Genomic DNA, 21,218 nt, shown 5'->3' with positions numbered 1-21,218 from the left:
CTTGAAGAATTTCTTGCAAAAGTATAAATGGTTAGCAGGGGTCGGATTAAATTTTTCCTTTCTTTTTTTGTTACACCTATGCTGGGTTATGTGAGGTTTCACAATACAATGCCGTCATTTCCGGAGTTCGGTAGGTGGCGCTGTGTTTAAAAAAGATGAGAGGTTTTATTGAAGTTGGTGGTTCAGAGGCAGAGATTGTAAAGCAAGGAAGTACATCACTACTATGATAAACATGAAGGGTTGAATTTAATATTTAAAATGATGGCATTTTAAATATAATTTTAAAGACATAATTTGTAGATTTAAAAGTTGAATTTGTTTTTTTTTTAATGGTTAAAATAAAAAAAATATTCCATTTATTTAACAGAGTTTCATATTCTAATAATTAAAAAATACGTCTTCTAAATTCAACATTTTCTCTGTAAATTTTAAGCATTTAAATTAAATTTAAAAAAGCGTTGACATAACGCTGCCGCCAGTCAATACTTTTGAAATCTGCTAATAATGACTTCTACATAGTCATGTGATCGTCTGCACGTTACATGATTGGCTGAAAAGTCAATCATGTAGCTTGTTAGTCTAGTGTTAACATCTGGTGGCACTATTTTACAAACAATGTTATATTGAATTTAAAAGGCTAAGAATTAAATATTATTTAATAATAATATATAGTAAATGTATAAATATATAATAATTATTTAAATAAATAAGAATGAGAAATAATTTAGCAAAATATAATATTTAAATAATATTTCTTAATTGGATTATTAAAAAAACTGACCTTTTAATATATAAATTAATATAAAAAAAATTAAATAACCTTTTAATATATAAATTAATTAATTAAATTATTTTCTTTTTTAAATAACCTTTTAATATATAAATAATTAATTCATTAGCCAAAAAAACCTTTTAATATATAAATGAATTCAATGCTTAAAAAAAAATTCCCCCAAAAATGTCTACGTTTCAACATTTAATTCATTAAATTCAACCAGTCTTTGCTATACCTCCATAGAAACCTGGTCAATAATGAACAAATAAAAATAAACCCCACAAACCACGGTAAATCCTTAGAAAAAACATTTTATTGAACATCTGAAAATATTTTTTTTTCTTTTTTCTTTAAATCTGAAATATTGCAAAATAAAACTTTTGGAAGTTAATATTTAAGATTTGAAACAGTCGTTGGTGACGTCACATGAAAAAGGGATGCTTCTCTGAGATGTGGCACCGCGCGGAAAGTTCATGTCGTCACAGCACCGTTGGCGTCTAACAGTCGGCAGCCATGGCTCGGTGGACCACGACGGTCGGCGTCGGGGGTGGGGTTAATACTTACTCCAATGGTGGCGGTGATGTGAGAGGCAGACGCACTGTAAACCGACACACTGAGGTATCATCCTGACGGAGGAACTGCTGAATAAATACTCTCGTACAAAGTCAAAGAACGTGGCAGCGACACATTTTCCGTCCTTCCCGTTTAAAAAAAACAGCCAATAAATAAGTACACTTCCTGTGCGAGTTGCATAGTGAGCCGCCGCCGCCGCCGCCGCGGCGTTCCACACAGGTCCGGGTCATTGTGACCCCCCTCAGTAGACCCAGCTGACCGGCACCCACTGCGGCTCCACGAACAGGCGCTCCACCCGGTCCTGCAGCTGCTCGAAGGCCTTGTCCAGGTTGTCGTTGACGATGGTCAGGTCGAAGTAGTGGCTGTAGGCCCGCCGGATCCGGGCGCTCTCGTCCACCGTCTTCTTCAGGTCCACTTCCTGGATCGGAGCGAGTCGCTCAGACGGATGATGAACGAATGATCGGCGTTTCTTTTGACTTACGGTGAGTAGTTTGGTGGTGAGTCCGGCGTCCACCACGGCCTTGTGCATGTCTCGGAGCGTGTCCAGCTCCGGCGCGGCGATGAACACCACGAACGGCATGAACTCAGCAGTTTTCAACACTTTCAGAGCCTGAACACACGAGTCATGGTAAAGAAATGATGAGTCACCTCTCGTCTCCACCGGGAACTTTTGGTTTCAGTTTCAAAACTCATAACAATCCCGAAGAAAAACCTTGTTCTTGGCACCACCTGGATTAGTACTTGTACTCTTAAAGTTTGAAAAACTAGGGGTGTGTATAGTCAATAAATGTATCACGATACAGAGGCGAAATCGCTATAGTTATACTGTAGTAACTGATATATGTGTATTATTGTCGAGTACTTGACTCTGGTGTTGCAGAATTTACAGACCACATGACTCTTGACGAAGTCGTAACTGCTTTCATTTGTTTTTGAAACCAAAATATGTCCAAACATCAGTTTTAAAAGCTGCAACTGTATCCTCTCGTCCTCAGTCATCGCCAGGATCTTCAAGATTTCATTGGTCATTTGGCTGCAGGAGTCGTTCTAACCCTCTAGCGACAGGAAGTTCAATTGCAACACAAACATTTATAATTCTGTATATAATATTAATAATAATAATAAATATTTAATAATAATATAATAATAATAATAAATATTTTCATGTTAATAGTCCATTTTTTTTTAAAAATCTGATAGTTGTATTTAACACACACTCATTGAAATAAAAAACAAAAAGAACTAGGATTAAAACTAATATATGATTTGGAAGTCAAAGCTAAAATCAATACGGTATTGTGGGGGGAAAAAAGTGTGTAAATCTGTGTTTTAATATTTTCTTGCACCCATAGTAAACACAATTTTTTTAAATATTTTTAAGGTACGTTTGCGGATTTAAATACTTTTTTCACACAAAAACATATATATAAAAATATTTCAATTATTTTTCCCTTGTGATCTATTCACTTAAACAAAGTGATACATAAAAAAAAACTTGTTTTCAGTCAGAGTATATTCAGCTTTCATATTAATCATTGTATTCTCTTAAAAATGGCACAATATTATGTATTGTATTTACGGATTTTAAGATTTTATTCACTTTGAAAACGTGACACTATATAAACTGTAACTTAAAGAGAATCATAAACTTCTTTTCAGTCCAAGTTTGGAACAAAAGCATAAGCAGCGTAAATATTTATAATGTTTTATCTGAACAGCAACAAAAAAACACGTTTTTCTCTCAAAGGCATAAGATTAGTTTGATGTTTCAACATGTACAAAAGAAAAAATGATAAAAAAGCTGATTTATTCCTTTTGAAAACATGAAACTTCTTGTTTATTTTAATTAAATCACATTATTCGCTCTTTTACATGTATTGTATTTTGATACTTTTTCATTCACAGTATTGAAGTAAATTTGTAATCTTATTAGGTTTTAATGGAAAAACATGATGTCAATTGATGTATTTTTGGAACGTTCAAATATATATTATACAAAGTCTTCTATCTCTATATTTCTGATGAGTTACGAATATTATTACACGTTAAAAACAAGGATAAAAACACAGAGTCGGCACATTTTAAACAGCACTAAAATGACCTTGAATGAGTGAAAACAGTTGTTCCTCACCTGAGGGTTGACGTCGAGGATGCAGGTGCGGCCGGCGTTCACCACCTCGTGGATGGAGTCGATCTTGGTGCCGTAGAGGTTCCCGTCGTACTCCCCGTGCTCCAGGTACCGACTGTCCTTGACGTCCTTCTCCATCTGGGCTCGGGTCACGAAGCAGTAGTTCTGTCCGTCTCGCTCCTCCTCCCTGGCGCTGCGCGACGTGACTGCACAGGTGTGTGTGCACAGGTGTGTGTGTGCACAGGTGTGAGTGTGTTAGCGACTCGCTCCGGGACCACCTGAAGGATTGGACTCACAGGGGACGGTGGTGGCGTAACGCAGCGGGTTCATGACGATCAGACGGTTCTTCAGGCTCCTCCGGCCCACGCCCTGAGCCCCGATCAGGACCAGGGTCTTCCTCTGGAAGGGAGGCATCCGGGCCACCTCCTCGTAGATCTGCAGCTCGAAGCGGTCGAACTCTGAGCGAGAGAGGAAGAGGTTCTTGAGTGGATCAAGTACTTATTTAAGTTCAAGTACTGTCTCAAATAAACATTAGTACATGAAAAGAACTGAACAAACACAGTTACTAAGTGTAACTTGTATCTTTCATGCTTCAAATATAGAAGTATATCAGTAACACTATAGTATTAAATCGCTGAATACATTTCAAAAGTCTAATTCTTGTTTGTTTTTTTATTTATATTTGCATGTTTATTGTAGAATTTTTTATTTTTTTTAACACACTTTATTGAAATATAAATGATCAATTTAATAAAAAATTAAAAAAAATTATGACATAAAAGCCAAATGAAACAAAAATGATATTGATATACGTTTTTATTTAAATGTTTGTTTTTTAAACTTTCAATCATTTCATAAATAATTTTGTTCAGTAATTTCTATATTGGAAGGAATTTTAAATTCATAAATTCAAATATTAAAAAAAAATACACATTTATTTAGTTTACACAGAGTTTGAAATTATAATTGGAAAAAAATAACTCTTAATTCAACATTCTTTAATTAGTTGTTTTTTTATTTATGAATTGAATTAAATAATATAACGTAATATAATATTTGCGCTATATAAAGAGATTATTATTATTATTATTATTATTATTATTTAGCTACTTGGTCACATGATCATCTGGGTGTCACATGATTGGCTGAAAGTGAATCATTTTTACGTTGAATTTAAAAGGCTATGAATTTAAAAAAAAATGATATTAGAAAATGTAATTTCAAATGATTGGAATATGAATCTCCATGTGTAAAAAATTGTATTAAAAAATAAAAATAAAAATAATACATAAATAAATAAAAAGCCTTTATTTTGAAAGGATGACTCAGGTGAGCAGCAGAGGCGTCTCACCTGCGTTCTTGGAGGTGAGATACATCATTTTCTTCTTCTTCTTCTTCCCGGTGAGAGTTCCACACAGCAGCCCTGACGACGACACCGGCTCGCTCGCGCTCATGATTACTTTTAAAAAATAATAGATTTTTAAAAAGATCTTCGCTCACCGGAGCCGGAAACATCCCAGTCTTTCCTCACAAAGGCCTTCCTCTTCTCCTCCAGGAACTGACTGGGGATCAGCCCGGTGGCTCCGCCCATCACATGACGGGCCTGAGACGGAGGTTCGGGTTTGAGTCTTGAAACCTTGAGTAAGGGTGTTGGGGGGTCAGAGGGGTCGCTCACCTGCCACCAGTTGGGGTCCTCCTTGTTCACCAGGTGGAGGATGTCTCCTTTAGAGAAGGCCAGGCCGGCTTCTTTACAGGGGATCAGGCTGTCGGTGACGGGGTTGTAGTTGAAGTGCGGCTTCAGGTAGACCTGGACCAGAAAATACTCTTAGAGCAGGAATTAAAAGTGAGTCGGATCATAATATATACATGTCATTGTAAAGCTTTTATGAGCTAAAACATAAGATGAAATCATGCCAATGTTTTATAATATAATGCAATTCTTTGACCATTTCATGCTGACGTTAGCTCATCATATACTGATTTTTAAAATATATATTTTTTTGTATTTAATGACATGATTTTAACTCAATTTTCCTTTATCTTTAACAGCGTTTAAGATATTTCTGTTTTAAACTGTCAGTCATCATCAAGAAAAAGGTTAAACGAAACAAAATATTATAATAGTGTGTTGATTATAAGTTAATTTAAATCATATGTATGTATTTTTAAATTATTTCTTCTTGAAAAGCCTTTAAATTATCAAGAGGTCTGTGCTTCACCAAAAAGCTGAGCCATCGGAATATTAAATGGTTAAAATAAACGTTTGAAATGTTGAAATTTAGATGTAAAAAAAAAGATTTTTTTTCTTTTGTTTAATTTTGAATTGTTTATTAAATTATCATATATTCAAAGGTTTAACATTTTTCATTAATTATTGAATAACAATTTCAGAATATTTTCATGTTTTTTTGGGGTTCATTTTAATGTCTTATAATTCCAAAATAAATGATTGTAATTCAATCACGTGATCGCATGCGCGTCGCATGATTGGCTGTAAGTCTGACATTTTTATATCAAATTTAAAAGACTGCAAATTAAAAAAACATTTAATTTAGAACATTTATTTTTGAACGACTTGAATTATAATATCAAATTCTGTGTGTAAAAAAGTTAATATGGAAAATAATTTAATATATTATATATATATAAAATCAATTCAATTTAAAGATAACATTTTGAACAATTTAAATTAATCATTACATTGAAAAAAAGAACTCAAGACATATTAATAAATAAAAACAATCTAAAGTTTCAAAAGTAAAATGTAAAATATTCTTATGACACTGATATACTTCCATTAAACACCTGCTGTGTACTTGTACGCAGGTGTGATCTATAATAACGACGGTATTAAAGTAGTAATTCATCAAAGTATTAATTGCACACATTCTAACATGAGTGTTTAAAACAGCTAATAAAAACGAGGAATTTGATCTCCGGGCTGCCAAGAGGGTCAAAGTTCAAATAACCCCGGCGGCCCAGCTGCCCGGTACAGTAAGAAAGGGGAGCGAGATATTATTAGAAACCGTCTGTGGGTTCGGTTTTCAAACGGCGCTCCGAGTTCAGGGCGGGTCGAGTCATCAGCTCGTAAACCAGAACCGTGACCGAGGAACCCGGGTTGCTCACCTGCGGGGGTGCAGGTGCGTCCCTGTAGCTGGGCAGAACCTTCAGGGTGATGCTGCCGCTGCAGGTCTTCAGCAGCTCCTGCAGCTGGTGCGGGTCGCCGCCCACCTGCTGCCCGTCCACCTCGCGGATGATGTCGCCGGCGTGCAGCATTCCCTGCCTGTCAATGGAGCTGCCGTGCAGGATCCGGGCGATCACCATCTCGCCCCGCTCCGCCCGGAATGTCACCCCCTTGAAGGGAACAGACCAGACTCTTTTTTAGCGCCGGAAATAACCGGACCTACCAGAACTGTGATCCTACTTTTTGTTTGCAACTTTATTTTTTACAAAAAAGTAGGGTTAGCGACGCTAACGTCTCTCTCCGCGGGATCAATAAAGTTCGACGACTCACCAGCGGTTCTCCCGCCTTCTTCTTGATGCCGATCATCCGGACGGCGTCGGCGGGCATGAGGGCGCTGGTCGGCGGCTCGTGGTTGCAGGTCACCTCGGCCGCCTCGGGCATCTCGTAGCACTTCGCCGCCACCTTGTCGTGGGCCTCGATCAGACACTGAGGAGACATCGACGGCGAAACGGTTAGCGTAGCCCACGAGGGTTTCACAGAAAGTGAAGGTGACAGTCCTTCCTCCTCCCTCCACATTTCCAGGCCTGCCATTGGTCAGGAAGGCTAACACCCCCCCGCCCTCAAGAGGCGGGCAGTGAAGAATGGAAGTCGCTAACTTCGAGGGCTATTGAGCAATGTTTGACCACAGGTTCACCCAGAGTCAACAGACAGGAGAGAGAGAAAAAAGAGTTTTACCCTGAAATGAGGCTCCTGCAGGAGGTTCCTCAGCTCCTCGGACGAGGCGTCCTTCTCGGGGAGAGTCGAGAGAGAGTCCAGGATCTCTGTGACCAGCTGGACGTTGTCGTCGCTCACGGCTTTTAGCTTCACTTCCTCCAAACGCTCATGGGCCTGAGTTACACGAAAATCAAAGGAATAAAACAACTTCATCTTTACAAGGGATGAACGTTTTGAACCATCGATATATCTCAATGTTTGATTCATGATAGTGTATGGATTTTTTGTTGGAAATCATGTTTTATATTTATCATAGTTTGTTTCAATAACGTGTGTTTAATTAGAATTATTTACAAGCAAATTTTTTACTGCGTTTGCTCTCATTTGTGTTGCAATAAAACCTCTGAACACTAGATGGCAGCAGTCATTAGATAGGTGAACAATGATATCCCGCGAGATGTGAGCGATGACTGAGGATGAGAGGATACAGTCGCTAGAGACGCTCTTAAAGCTGATGTTTGAACATATTTTGGTTTAAAAACAAACTAAAGTAATATCGACTTTGATTGAAGCTACTTTTCCTTTAATTGAACATTTATTTTTGAATAAAGATAAGCATCTTTTTTTAATTAAATAAAATATTTTTCATCAAAATCTGATTGTTCTTTCATGTTTTTGTCAATAAAGTGTGTATTAAAAATATACTTTATTTTATTTATAATTCTGAATTCATGTTTTATAATATATCATTATTAAAATGATCAATAGCATTTGATAATTGTTGGGCTGCAGTTAAACTTCTGACCCCTAGAGGGAAGTATCCTGCGAGATGCCAGCAATGACTGAGGACGAGAGGATACAGTCGACTCCAGCAGCTTTTGTAGCTGATGTTTGGATATATTTTGTTTTCCAAAAAATTAAAGCAGTTACGACTTCGTCAAGAGTCATGTAGTCTGTAAATTCTGCAACACCAGAGTCAAGTACTCGACAATACTACAAATATATCGTTACTACAGTATCACAACATATCGTATCGTTGACCCTGTATCGTGATACGCATCATATCGCCAGAATTCTGGCCAATACACACACAAAATAGTTGTCTAAAATAAAAAAAAAACAGTTCTCTTAATCTTTACAACCAATATAGTATAAAATCAAATATTTTTATTCAAAACAATGATGATTAATATCATACAAAATATATCTGAAGCAGGCGAGACGCGGCAGGAAACGAGGACAAGAGCTTGCTTTGTGCGAGACTTGTATAGAAATCAGGCTATTTATAGATGCACTAGCGTGACGACCTTATTCTGCACGCAGTCACGTTATGCAAGACTTGTGTTTGTTAACCTGTCTTGTCGGAACAATATGCATTCTCTGTTGACGGGCCTTTTACTCACCGTCATACGCTAACCAAAGGTAGCATTTTAGCAACATCAGGCTTATTATAAGAGAAGCGTGTGCTAAGAATGTGAAAGTGTAATGGATATAAGTTTAACTATTTTTAACATTTTTGCTGAATCGTTTCATTATTTAATTCGACAAAACCTTTAGTTTGTACCGATGTCTCAAATTATCTGTTGTTAGCTTAGGCTATGTTAAGCTAAGGATGTTGTTAAGCTAGGATATTGTATTTCCAGAAAAAAAAACAGAATGAAATATACAAATGTTAAACCCTTTTACTCACTTGTTCATTTGGTCATTATTTCATAACTGGGTTTTCTAAACCAAATGCTGGTTATGAGGGTTTAACACGACCGTTGGTTAGCAACACCTGGCTAGCCGCAACAATGCTAATAAGTAAAAAAAAAAAATTTGGTAAAATGGCAACTTTTGTGTCCATTTCACAAGCTTTCAAATGTTTTAATGCATATTTAAAAACATATGAACTGTTAATTCAAGGAAATTAATGTTTTAGTGTCATTGTATTTTTAAAACTAAACTTTTTTTCAGTCATTTTTATCAAGACTATGGTCAATATATTCGAGCACATTGAGTCACACAAACAATCCGAACCGAATATATACATTTAAACTGTAATTAAATTATTAATATGATTTAAATAAAAATGTATAATCTAAAGAATATATCCTTTAATGCGTTGGAGAAGGTTTTTTTACTATATTTCCCAATTTAAAGAAAAGACTAGTAACAGATTTAGTAGTTGAAGTGAGAGAAAGAACAGACCTGAAGAACCCGAAGAAGAGCAATTCGCAGCTTCACTGAACCAAACTATGTGAACTTTAGAATCTTTCAGAATCTCCACGTCCTCCAGGCCGAGGTTAAATATGTTTGAAGAGTGTTTAAATGGAGTGGAAACGTTGTGTAATGGTTAAGGTCCACACACATGAATCAAAGGGTGTGTGTTAAAATATGGAGTAAATACTATATATACTTAATAATAAGTGCCATCAGAATATATATATATATATTTGTTTTTAAATTAAATGTTGTTGTTTCAGCATTTAATACTTTTTTGAGTAATTTGATTCAATAATTTGTTTATCGAAAAGTTCCTTTTTTACTCCAAAAAACACTGTTTTTTAACAAACACAGTTTGGTCTTCTAACTCCTATAATATTTAAAAATAAATGTTCTATATTATTTTCTTTTTCATTTGTAGCCTTTTGAATTCCTTTGGTGACACTATTATATCAACATGTTATATTTAATTTAAAACACAAAAAAGATGAATAATATTGAAATTACAATATATATATTTTTTAATAAATTGGATCAAAATAACAATCTCCATTTGTAAAAAAAAAAAAAAGATTTAATACCAACATTTTTATTTCGAATTTAAAGAGCTACCAATAAAAAAAAATTCAATTTAGACATTTTATTTTGTAATTTAAGATCTAGAAAATCGAACACTGTGTGTAAAATTGTCACATTTTTCAATTCAATATAAAAAAAAAAGCAAGAAATAGAAACATTCCAGTAGTTTAACCAGAGAGAAGCCGCCACGATAAACAAGAGATGTTTGTTCTCGATGAGATATGACGGTCATGACATGTCCGTACCTTGGCCAGGGATTGGACGATGGGACTCTCCATGATCCCTTTCAGGAAGATCAGGTCGATTTCTTTGGCTCCGGAGCCCGGCGAGAGCTCTTTCAGGTTGTCCAGAACCTGCTGCATAGCTGAGGAAACACATGGTCCAAAAAACTCTTTACCGAGAAGATCGTTTCAAATCCAACACTTTTCTCGTCACAACATTGCACAAGTGTGTTGTCGAGCAAAAACAAACTCACCTGAGTCAGACTTCTCGTTGGCCACAGTCATGTTTGGACTCCGAGGGTGATGGTGCAACTCTTAACACGGCCACACACACCCCAGGAGAGCACACACAGCAACCAGAACGACTGGAGGCCTGAGGAAGGTTGGAAAAAAAAAATAAACCTCTCCGTTAATCGACACCTGAACCAACACTAGAGGTCGCTGGAGCAGAAGATGCTGTGAGAGTGTAACAAACGAAGCATCTTCTCAGCCACACAAACATAATGAACTTTGATTTTCACTACATTTAATTACCATTTATTTAACGACACAATTAGAAATGACTGACCTTCAGATCCTGTTCAAATCATCAGTGCAGGAGTTGAATCTCTACCCTTTTTTTTCAAAGTCATCTGAACCCTAGAGAGCGCCAAAGATATCGCAGGTTAGTGAGTCGTAAAAAAAACATTCCACGGCCGATCCGAGTGAGTGGAAGCTGCTGCTGCTGCTGCTGATGATGACGATGAAGATGATGATGAACACGCATCTTCTTCTGACCCGAGAGTGGCGTCATACGGTTCTTCTGTTCATTCAACAGGACTGTAATGCGGCCGCTGTGATTGGACCAGCCCGGGTCACGTGACACTAAAAGGCTGGTATGAAAAAAAGAGACCATTGCATTGAAAGAAGAATGAAGCTCAGCAGGAGTGAGGAGGATGGTTAAGTAGGACTCGAAAGAATGTGACGACTGCTACTTTTCAAATGGAGTTTTGTCAAAAAACATTGTAGAAAAAAAATGTGTGTATTTGTTTGTCGAACGCCTCAATTATGACTTGACGACATATCATTGAAAAACAAATGAACTATGACCACAACTGAAGTGGGCTGGGAAGGTGGTCAAAGCATTAACAAAAGCTCATTTTGACCCAACATTTTTGCCCCAAAAAAACTAACACAAACAGTGAGATACAAGGACTCACTGTTGTTAAATGGGTTACACAGTCTACACAGTCCAGTGAGGCCTCTTCCTGCCACGGTGCCAAGAGCGGGTCACATGATCAGGTATTGTCTTGATGGTTCGCAGTGGACAGGGGTGGAAAAACACTCCGACTGGTGTACAGATACACAAGTGTACTTTGCTGCGTGATAACTTTCATATACATGAAATAATAATAATTGTTTTGCCATCGTGGAAGACAACGCTTCGCACACTCCACCCTGCCTGCACTCTCTTCTTCACATGAATGTATGTACATTACTCTCAACTATTAAACCCAAATACTTTTTTCACTATGTTAATATTATCGTTTTAGTTATTGATTCAATATATAAGGTTTTAGATTTTAAAATGTACGTTTAATGTCGGAAGAACAGATGGTAGACTTTATATATATATATATATATATATATACACACACACAATAGAATGTATGAACAGTAGGACTTTGTTTGTATTTAGGTGTAAGTTTTCGGGGTTCTTTCCTCGACTTTTTTTTACTTGTAGATTATTTTGTATTGGGTTGTTATAAAATATTGATACACTTAAATATTGTGATTTCATTTTTACCCCAAGGAATTGTACAAGTCTTCATTGTAATTGTAGACTGTAATGGCAGCATTCATTACGACCTCCGATGCTAAAGTAACAACGAAATCCTGCAAGATCACGGCGATGACTGAGGACAAGAGGATACAGTCGGCTCCAGCAGCTGTTGTTTGCAGTTGTGACTTTGTCAAGAGTCATGTGGTCTGTAAATACTGCAACACCAGAGTCAAGTACTTGACAATACTACGTATATATATCCTTGTTACTACAGTATAACAATATATCGTATTGTTGCCTGTGTATCGTGATATGTATCTTATCACCAAATTCTTCCGAACACACCCCCTACTTTTTTATGATTTTTTTTATTTATTTTACGTTTGTAAGTGTTTTTTTTAAGTTAACGACAAAATATTTGTATTAACAAACAAACAAACAAAAAACGTATTGAACGCACATGACATTTATTATATCGAAGTCACGTGATCACTCAGAGGGTCGATAAAGTGACAACACGCGCATTGCGCACGTTTCCACGGTGAGGTAATTTAGCTAGTGGCTAACTAGTTAGCTGCACTTCTGTTTCCTTCACTAACACGTTAACACGTTAACTAACAGAGTTAACGTGTTAACTCGACCGTGTTAAACAAAGCATCGATCCGTGAACGAGACGAAACCTCGGATCAGTGTCTATTTGTTTGAAAACACGTTAGCAATGCTAACCCCTGTTAGCAAACACGTGTAAACACAGCGACCGCCGACACTCGGTCAATAAATCAAACGTCGATATCGATCCTCGTCTTAAATCGGATCCGATCACGTGACGGACGAGTGTAATTATCGATCCGAGGTCAGTTCCTCGAGTGATCGAGTCGCACAGCTGGGGCGAGCTAACATGCTAACGATGCTAGCTCGAGAAACACACAGAGAGTCAATGGAGTTTTTTTAAAACCGGATTACATTACCAAGAAGTCCGGACCGGGTCACGCGTGGCGGGGTTTATCCATTCCAGATCACGCCGAACCTTTTCGGAGATTTGCATCCAGGTTTGGTTGGATCCTGACCAGCGGTTCCCCCCCACCCGGCACAGCGGTATCGACTCCCGCTGACGCTCAGTCTTGCTCAACCCACCGCGACTCTCGCTCCGAAATAGAAGCACATTAGACTCTGGATCCAGACATCAATCCGAATTATACGTAATAAGTTCTTAAAATCGCACATACTCGTATAAACTCGGTAAACATTTGACTTTCGAGTAAATAATTGCCAACGTTTCTGAGAATAATACACGAGTAGTACTTTACCATCAATATGAAGTTAAAATACTAATAATATATTGATTTAATTTTAAACCCTAGAAACGACAGCATGAAGTATTATACACATATTATTGCAAAGGTTAGTATGAAACAGTCGATGTAAAATTCAACTTTATTAATGTTTACTTTTTTTTTTTTTTTTAATCTGTTAAATTATGTTTAAAAACAAAACAAAAAACGTACTTGCATACATACTAGCGAATAATCATGTAAATTGTAAAATGTGTATTTCACTGGACTGACATTAATTGTCTTATTTGTATATCTAAAAAGTAATAATACACTATTTGTTTGGGACTTCTTTAAACGCTTAAACAGGTGAATTAAAACACGTTTATGTTCTGGCTCTTTAGTAACACATTGTTTCTATTATTATTATTAGTTATTTAGTGTGTTATCTTATTTTTATTATTTTATTCTGCACTGACACCACGAACAAAATATATGTTGTGTTTCCAGAAATACAGGTCTATGATTTTAAATACATTTAATTTTAAAAATCTAACCTTCCATCTTAACAAGATTAACATCCACGTTATAATTTTATTTTAAAGAAAATAATTAATTTTTCATACATGAATTTACGATTCATTTATTTTTCTGTAACTTTTAACGCTTACACCAGTTTGTGCAGTATCTGACCGTTAGAGGGCGCTAAAGATCTCTGGGCTTTAATGATTATTTAAAGTATTATTTGTCACATGTACAGAGAACACAAGCCATAACGTTCAGACTGTTGACATCATGTTTATCTTTCTTGTGGATCTACGAAAGCCTCAATTGAATCATGGAGATAATGATTTAAAGCAAAAAAAGATAAGAAAAAAGCTCTTAATGGAGGATTTATCAGAGAATCAAATCTATAAGAGCTGGACTTACCCAGAGGCGGATGTTCCCGTCAGAATAATACTTTATAACATAAATCCAAGAGATATAATATATGAATATAGACTTAAAAATCAATATGTTTTCTTTATAAATAACTCAAATTGTTCACTATTAGACACATTATCATGAGAAACACAAAAAACACGTTTTTTTTATTTCCATTAAGTTTATTTTAAGTGTATTTCATGCAGAACCATTTCCTGTCAGCAGCACTTTGATGGTCTGTCAGTCTGGACGTCACCACGACGGCATCCTATCGTAACTGCAACAACTGAAAGCAAAATGGAAATAAAAGTTAAATATTGAACCGTTTTATGTATTTACATTCAGAAAAATGTTTTATTTTATATATACGGGGAATAAAAGTCCATCATGTAAATAGTTAAAATTAAAATATGTTTGAAACTAAAGCCTTTTTTTGATCCTTATAAACAAATACTTGGGATTAAATAAGGTTTAGAAAATCCTATATATTTCTTAAATAAGAAAATAAATGTTTATAAACAAAATCAATAGTTAATCATTATAAACATAAATTGTTCATTTTCAATCATTTAAAAATGATTCCTTGTGGTTTTGTGCAAAACATGAAGAAATAAAATACAATAACAATAAATTGAGTTAAAATAGGATTGGTGACTTGTAAACAAAAGCGATGCTAATTTGATATTTTTTTGTTAAATCAAATACAAAAAAATACATTAATATAAACCATATTTATGATAATATGTTTTGCAAAAAGCTCATTTCGAATTTTGAATAGTTTTATTTTGGGGTTTTACTGGAATTTCTTTTTAAATTTAGCATTCTTTTAATAATAAGCTAGCAAGCATGTGTTAGCAACTAATGCTAGCTAGCAAAGCTAATTGAAAAAAAAAAAAAAAACTACCTATTAAATTAAAGCTTTGCTTGTAATACATTTTGTTGCTAGAAACATGTTTTATTCAGGTTAATCTTTTTGAACTATTGCATTGTTTTCAGAATAAACTAAAACTCAAATATTTACATTATAAATAATCAAAATAAAATCAAGAAACTGCTGTTATCGGCTCTAATATTTGTAAAATGTCTGATTTTCACCTATTTTTAACAACAAAAATCCCCTTCATTCATTGAAACTACTAACCAAACAATTTAGTTTTCAATCTATATTGAAAAAAAGAACAAACCTTTGGTCGCTGGATGGAACAGTATCTTCTCTCAGCATCACGTCCGCAAAGACACTCTCCGGACTCGTCCTCTTTCCATACCTGGACACACAAAACCTGGTTCACCTCCTGGGCCCTGAGACCCGCGAGTCCACGGCACTGACCTCTGTCGGGTGATGAGGTTGATGTAGTGTCTCAGGGCGGCGTAGTATTTGACCAGATCCTCCGGCGACGCGTCGTCCGCGGGTCCCACGGGTTTGGCGGGATAAGCGTTGACGGACGAGTGGACGGTCAGCAGCAGCAGCAGAGACACCAGCGGCGGAGACATCATGGACCTGGAAGAAGATCTGGAGAATTATCATGAAAGATCAACATCACGGCGAGAAAAGTCCACTTACTTGATGGAAGCTGCTCTGTTGGAGCGTCACTCACCAGCCCGTTATAAAGGAGGGAGGAAGAAGAGGAGGATGAAGAAGAAGAAGAGGAGGATGAAGAAGAAGAGGAGGAGGATGAGAAAGAAGGGGAGGATCCACGTCCTCATCAAAAACATCAACGTCATTAACTTTTTAGTCTCAAATGAAACCCACTATAATCGAATTAACCATTTTAATTGTCCGCCACGACTCAAGTTACCCTTCGAGTCGATCTTTATTCAAACTTTATTAAATCCAGAATCAGATCCTTTGAATGTGCAGCTGATTCGATTTAATGTTAATAAGTGACTCGGCAGCGTTTGATGATGACGAGGATCAATATCACGGAAATATGAAATGAAAACTACAATAAGTACACGACGTCGTTGTAGTGACAGACGTGCACGATGACTTATCCAAAGGAAAATATACCAGAATACACTTTATATTTCATTTAAAATCAATTAACACGCTTAAACAAAAATCTATATCTACTTGATCGAAGATAAATAAAAAGATGTGTGATGTGTATCGGCAATAATCTTGTGATACATATCATGATAAAAATACAATAATATGATCAATATTGCATTACTGTACTAACAAGGACATATTTGTAGTATTGTTGAGTACTTGACTTTGGCGTGTCATGACTTTTGACGAAGTTGTAACTGCAAAGAAAGCTACTCGAGTCGACTGTATTGTCGAGTACTTGACTCTGGTGTTGCAGAATTAACAGACCACATGACTCTTGATGAAGTCGTAACTACATTCATTTGTTTTCAAACCAAAATATGTCCAAACATCAGCTTTAAAAGTATCCTGTATCCTCTCGTCCTCAGTCATAACTGGCATCTCAAAAGGACACGGACAGAAGTTTAATTGCAGCACAAAAATGAACAAATGCTTTCAATTATTTTAATAATGATATATTATAAAACATTTATTTACAATCATTAATTACAATTATAAGTAAAAATAATGTTTTTATACACTTTGACTAAAATACCAGAACTATCAGAAAAAATAAAATATTATTTAAAAGCTAAATATCAATTAAGTGCTGTAGACAATTGATACGGTATGGTGAACAAAAGTACTGTGATATTTAAGTAATGATATTTTAATATTGAATTTTATTTTCAGTATGACAACTGTACAAAATGTGGGGTCAGTTTGACCCAAACCTCATAGCCCAAAAATGAAAAAACACACAAAATAGAAAACCCCTTAAAACAATGTTTATTCAAATAAAATTAGCTTTAATCCAAAAAAGTACCTCCATCAACTAATAGTTTTGTTTAAAAAAAAAAGTTGCCTTAATCAAGATTTTTTCAATTAAAGAAATTTGCTTCTTCAAGAATATATTTTCAATAAAAAAAAGTAACTTTGATGTAAGAGAAAAATTGCTTTTATGAAAAAAATATTTGAATTAAAAAGAAAGTAACTTCAATAAAGAAATGATTCAAAAGTATATTTTCAATTTTAAAAAAGTACTCAAATAAAAAAAAATTGCTTCTTTGAAAAAGAAAAAAATTGGATTAAAAAAAGTTACTTCAATAAAGAAATACTTCAATCAAAAATATATTTTCAATTAATTCTCATCACATTTTGGTCAAGAGACTTAAACTTGAAACTTTATGTCACGTTTCAACAAAGAAAAGTGTCGGACTGACACGTGGACGGACATCACTTCCCAGCATGCCTCAGGAACATTAAAAGAGGTCATTTTTCAAACACACTTCTTAACAACATGAGTCGACGCAGCAAACGTCCAAACATCGAGGCTCGGCGTCGCACGTCGTTAAGCTAATGTTCTGATGCGACGCGTCGACGGTCACTTGCTGGGCAGCAACCGTGTGACGAAATTAAAACAACATCAAGAGGAAAATATTTCAGTAAAATAAAAACAAATTGATTATGTGAAATAACCCATAACATTATGACCACCTGCCATTCAGCATGGAGGTTTACGTGACATCAGTGTAAGGCTGTGTACTGGCACGATCACGTCAGGATACAGAGGCAACGATATGATTTATTGCGATACTGTCGGAACAAAATATTGTCGTGTACTTCATGATTTACAGACCACATGATTCTTGGCGGTGTCATAACTTTTATTTGTTTCAAAACCAAAATATGTCCAAAAATCAGCTTTTAAAGCCATTTGGAGTCGACTGTATCCTCTCGTCCTCAGTCATCACCTGTGCTGTGCACATACTTCTCTCAGTATACTAGAAGTTAGTACGCATCAGGATAGTGTTTGTACTAACTAGTACGCAAATTCTCCACAGATAGTATGTCTCAAATCAAACTCTGCTGCTACGCACTAACAGGAAATTACACGACAGCTTCTTCTTCTACTACTATTTAACGATGAACAACCAGCTGTAGGAACACTAGCGACACCTGCTGGCAGCACGTTTCGCAAGTTTGGAAGAAGAAATAAAGAATAAATATGAGAAACTAAATATTCGCACATATTAACGCCGGTATCAGCAGAGAAGACGTATCATCCTGCTACTGAAAATGCAAGTGTGTGTGTGTGTGTATATATATATATACTGTATATATATATATATACACACATACATACATATGACGTAACTTCCGTTTACAACGTCACTAAGATGGAGCCGTTTAGGATAGATAGTCTCAGTTTTTGGGCGTGTTAGTACGCCAATTTAGTGTGCATGGCGCACTCAATTTCGCATACTAAGAATTGAGACGCACTTATACACTAAAAATACTAACTTTGAGTACGCAAGTATGCGATTTGAGACACAGCACTGGATCTCGCGGGATTTTATAGTTCCTTTAACTGCGATGGAGCGGCCGGAAGTTGAATTTCAACAAAAATAATGAAACCTGTGAATATTTGCATTTAAATTGTAAATAAAATGTAACAACTCAAATTATTTTATACACACTTCATTTAAATATAAAAAAACATGTGTTTATATAAAATCGACAGTGCTGTTATTCATGCAGTATCATGAAAAAAAACACTGTGATATCAGTATATCAACGATTTGTCAACATTTTAATTCAATAAAGTCAGTTTGTACAACATTCATATAAACGCTCGACATTAGACTCACCAAAGTCTTCACACTCTTTTGTTGGTACATGAAAAAAGTCCAAAGGGAGAAGATCCCCATCATTTCTGGAAGTCCTCCAGATCATATATAAAGTCCTCTGGGATGGAGTCGGACGGCATCCGTTGAAGTTTCTCGTCGAAGCCGCGCAGAGTCCAGAGCTTCTCCAGCTCGTACTCGTCTCTGGTTTCCTGCAGCATCAGGTGGACGACGATACTTCCTGTGACAGAAAACCACAGTCAGTCACACGACTCTAGAAGTGTTTTTACCACAATATACGCACCGAAATCCACGCACATCCAGTCGTCCGAGTTCTTGCCTTCGATCCTGACGTGACTCTGTTGATCTTTCTTCAGGTATTTGTACTGAAACACATTTGAACGTCAGCGGTTTGTCTTCGACTCGAGTAGAAACTCGACGTCTCACCACTTTCACGGCGTATTGACTCATGGCGGACAGATGTCTGGACGACACGCCGCCGACCACGACGAAGTACTGCGTGTACGAGATGTGTTCGGGGACTTTGATCACACAGATGTCCACGGCGTTCTCCTGACGCAGGAGAGACACCAGCACGTCCAGGGAGAAGGATTCAGGATCCTCTGGAAAGGAAGCGACGGGTCAGGAAACGCAGCTTCAGAAGCAATTGTGAGAAATGTTGTCCATTTCAATTTTACCTGTTTTGTTAAGACTAAAGTTATTATATGGAAGTTAATCAAAAGATTATATTGTTTAATGTAACATTTAAAACGTTAAAAGATATTTTTTTCACACATATTTTGATATTTCAATTCATAAAATTCAAATAATGAATCAATAATTGAATATTGTTTGATTCATTGCATTTTAAATCCATTTAATCCAACATGTATACAGAGTTTGAGATGCCAAAAATGTATTAAAAAATATAATATTAAAAAAAAAAACATTTTGCAAATATTCGATTTTATTTATTAAATTATTTATAAATACATAATCACTACTTTTCGACAAATAAATTATTAAATTCAACTGTTCGGAAAAAAAAAAAATTTACAGCTCTATATTACGATTTTTCTATTGAATTAAAATAGTTACGAATAATAATAATAATAAAAAATACAATTGTTAATAAAATATTATCATTGGGAAATAATCGATTTTTATAAATTAAATTATAAAAATAAGAACGAAATTCTAACACCATAAATATTGAATTCAATTATTATATAAAATCAAATTCAACCTTATCAATATACAAAATATATATATATATTGTTAGATAAAATAGATGTAAAAAAAAAAATAATAATTTCAAATTATCTTTGAAAGACCTTATGATGATTTAAACATTTAATATTCTGACTGCACTAATATTGTTCTATATTGTTAATTCATGTTTATTTTTTAAATAGTTTATGTTTTCGCGTTTTTATTCACATCTCAGCAGAGATTTTTTACAAGTGTCACTTACAAGAGAATATTTTTTCGGGAACAAAGAAAGACTCACTTTGGTTCTGAACTTTAAAGTCGCTCTTTATCTCTGGTTCTGGTTCTTCAAACACATTCTTTCCTCCAACGATCGCCTCAGAGAAGCGTCTTGTGTTCGCAGCTGCAGGACAGCATCGTCTGAGCGAGTCTTTCTGAGACACGAGTCCACCGTAGCTGCGCAGCTGAGAACTTAAAATATGATCAGAAACAAAAGTCTTTCTTAATAAAGTATTATTTTTAAATAAACAAGACGAGAGGAGTTTAGATCCGCAGAAGAAGTAGCGACTCATGGCAGCTACATGGGTCATACTCGCCAAGGGCTAAAAACAGGAAGTAGCGCGGAGGGATCTCGTGATCTGATTGGCTCTCTCGGCTTCTTCGATGATTGCGACATTGAAGTACGATTTCCGAATGATCGCCACCTAGTGGAACATCCGTATAGCGACTTGTTAAATGTATTCTTCAAACGGCGTCAAAATTATTATTTTAATAATAATTCAAATATTATTGTTATGATTATATTATATAATAATTATTATTCGTCAAAAGACGTCACAAAAGGAACATCTCCACACGACAATATACGTGTATCATTTAAACTATTTTATTATATATTTTTATTTGAAGTCATCAATATATATTTAGGAAAAAACAGTGAGATGATCTTCGCGTCAAGGATAGGAAATTTCGAAATTATCTTGTCAGCAGTTTGATCCAAGATGCGAAGATATTGTT

The 21,218-nt window shown here is 35.6% G+C and overlaps 3 protein-coding genes across 3 annotated transcripts; all 3 read right to left on the bottom strand.

Moving 5' to 3' along the window:
• Positions 1-1,069: 1,069 nt before the first annotated feature.
• pals2a (protein associated with LIN7 2, MAGUK p55 family member a) lies at positions 1,070-13,249 on the bottom strand. Its single transcript, XM_087778906.1, has 14 exons — positions 13,110-13,249; positions 10,948-11,018; positions 10,634-10,752; positions 10,404-10,522; positions 7,396-7,548; positions 6,991-7,146; positions 6,603-6,830; positions 5,152-5,283; positions 4,977-5,079; positions 4,828-4,899; positions 3,773-3,934; positions 3,480-3,682; positions 1,830-1,958; positions 1,070-1,766 (listed from the first exon to the last, which is right to left on the bottom strand). Exons 3-14 carry the CDS (start codon positions 10,662-10,664, stop codon positions 1,590-1,592), a joined length of 1,665 nt encoding a protein of 554 aa, XP_087635032.1. The 5' UTR covers positions 10,665-10,752; positions 10,948-11,018; positions 13,110-13,249; the 3' UTR covers positions 1,070-1,589.
• Positions 13,250-14,588: 1,339 nt separating this feature from the next.
• Positions 14,589-15,874, bottom strand: LOC148062807 (peptide YY-like). Its single transcript, XM_087778905.1, has 3 exons — positions 15,664-15,874; positions 15,521-15,601; positions 14,589-14,622 (listed from the first exon to the last, which is right to left on the bottom strand). The coding sequence occupies exons 1-3, from the start codon at positions 15,828-15,830 to the stop codon at positions 14,589-14,591; spliced, it is 282 nt and encodes a 93-aa protein (XP_087635031.1). The 5' UTR covers positions 15,831-15,874.
• A 2,481-nt stretch (positions 15,875-18,355) lies between these two features.
• malsu1 (mitochondrial assembly of ribosomal large subunit 1) lies at positions 18,356-20,795 on the bottom strand. The gene is made up of 4 exons (XM_087778904.1): positions 20,503-20,795; positions 19,440-19,615; positions 19,297-19,378; positions 18,356-19,233 (listed from the first exon to the last, which is right to left on the bottom strand). Exons 1-4 carry the CDS (start codon positions 20,789-20,791, stop codon positions 19,076-19,078), a joined length of 705 nt encoding a protein of 234 aa, XP_087635030.1. The 5' UTR covers positions 20,792-20,795; the 3' UTR covers positions 18,356-19,075.
• Positions 20,796-21,218: the final 423 nt, after the last annotated feature.

The sequence above is a fragment of the Callionymus lyra genome, chromosome 17 (genome assembly GCF_982586985.1).
Source record: "Callionymus lyra chromosome 17, fCalLyr1.hap1.1, whole genome shotgun sequence".
NCBI lineage: Eukaryota > Metazoa > Chordata > Actinopteri > Syngnathiformes > Callionymidae > Callionymus > Callionymus lyra.
Note: the sequence above shows the minus strand (reverse complement) of the source record. Positions and strands in the feature narration are given on the sequence as shown.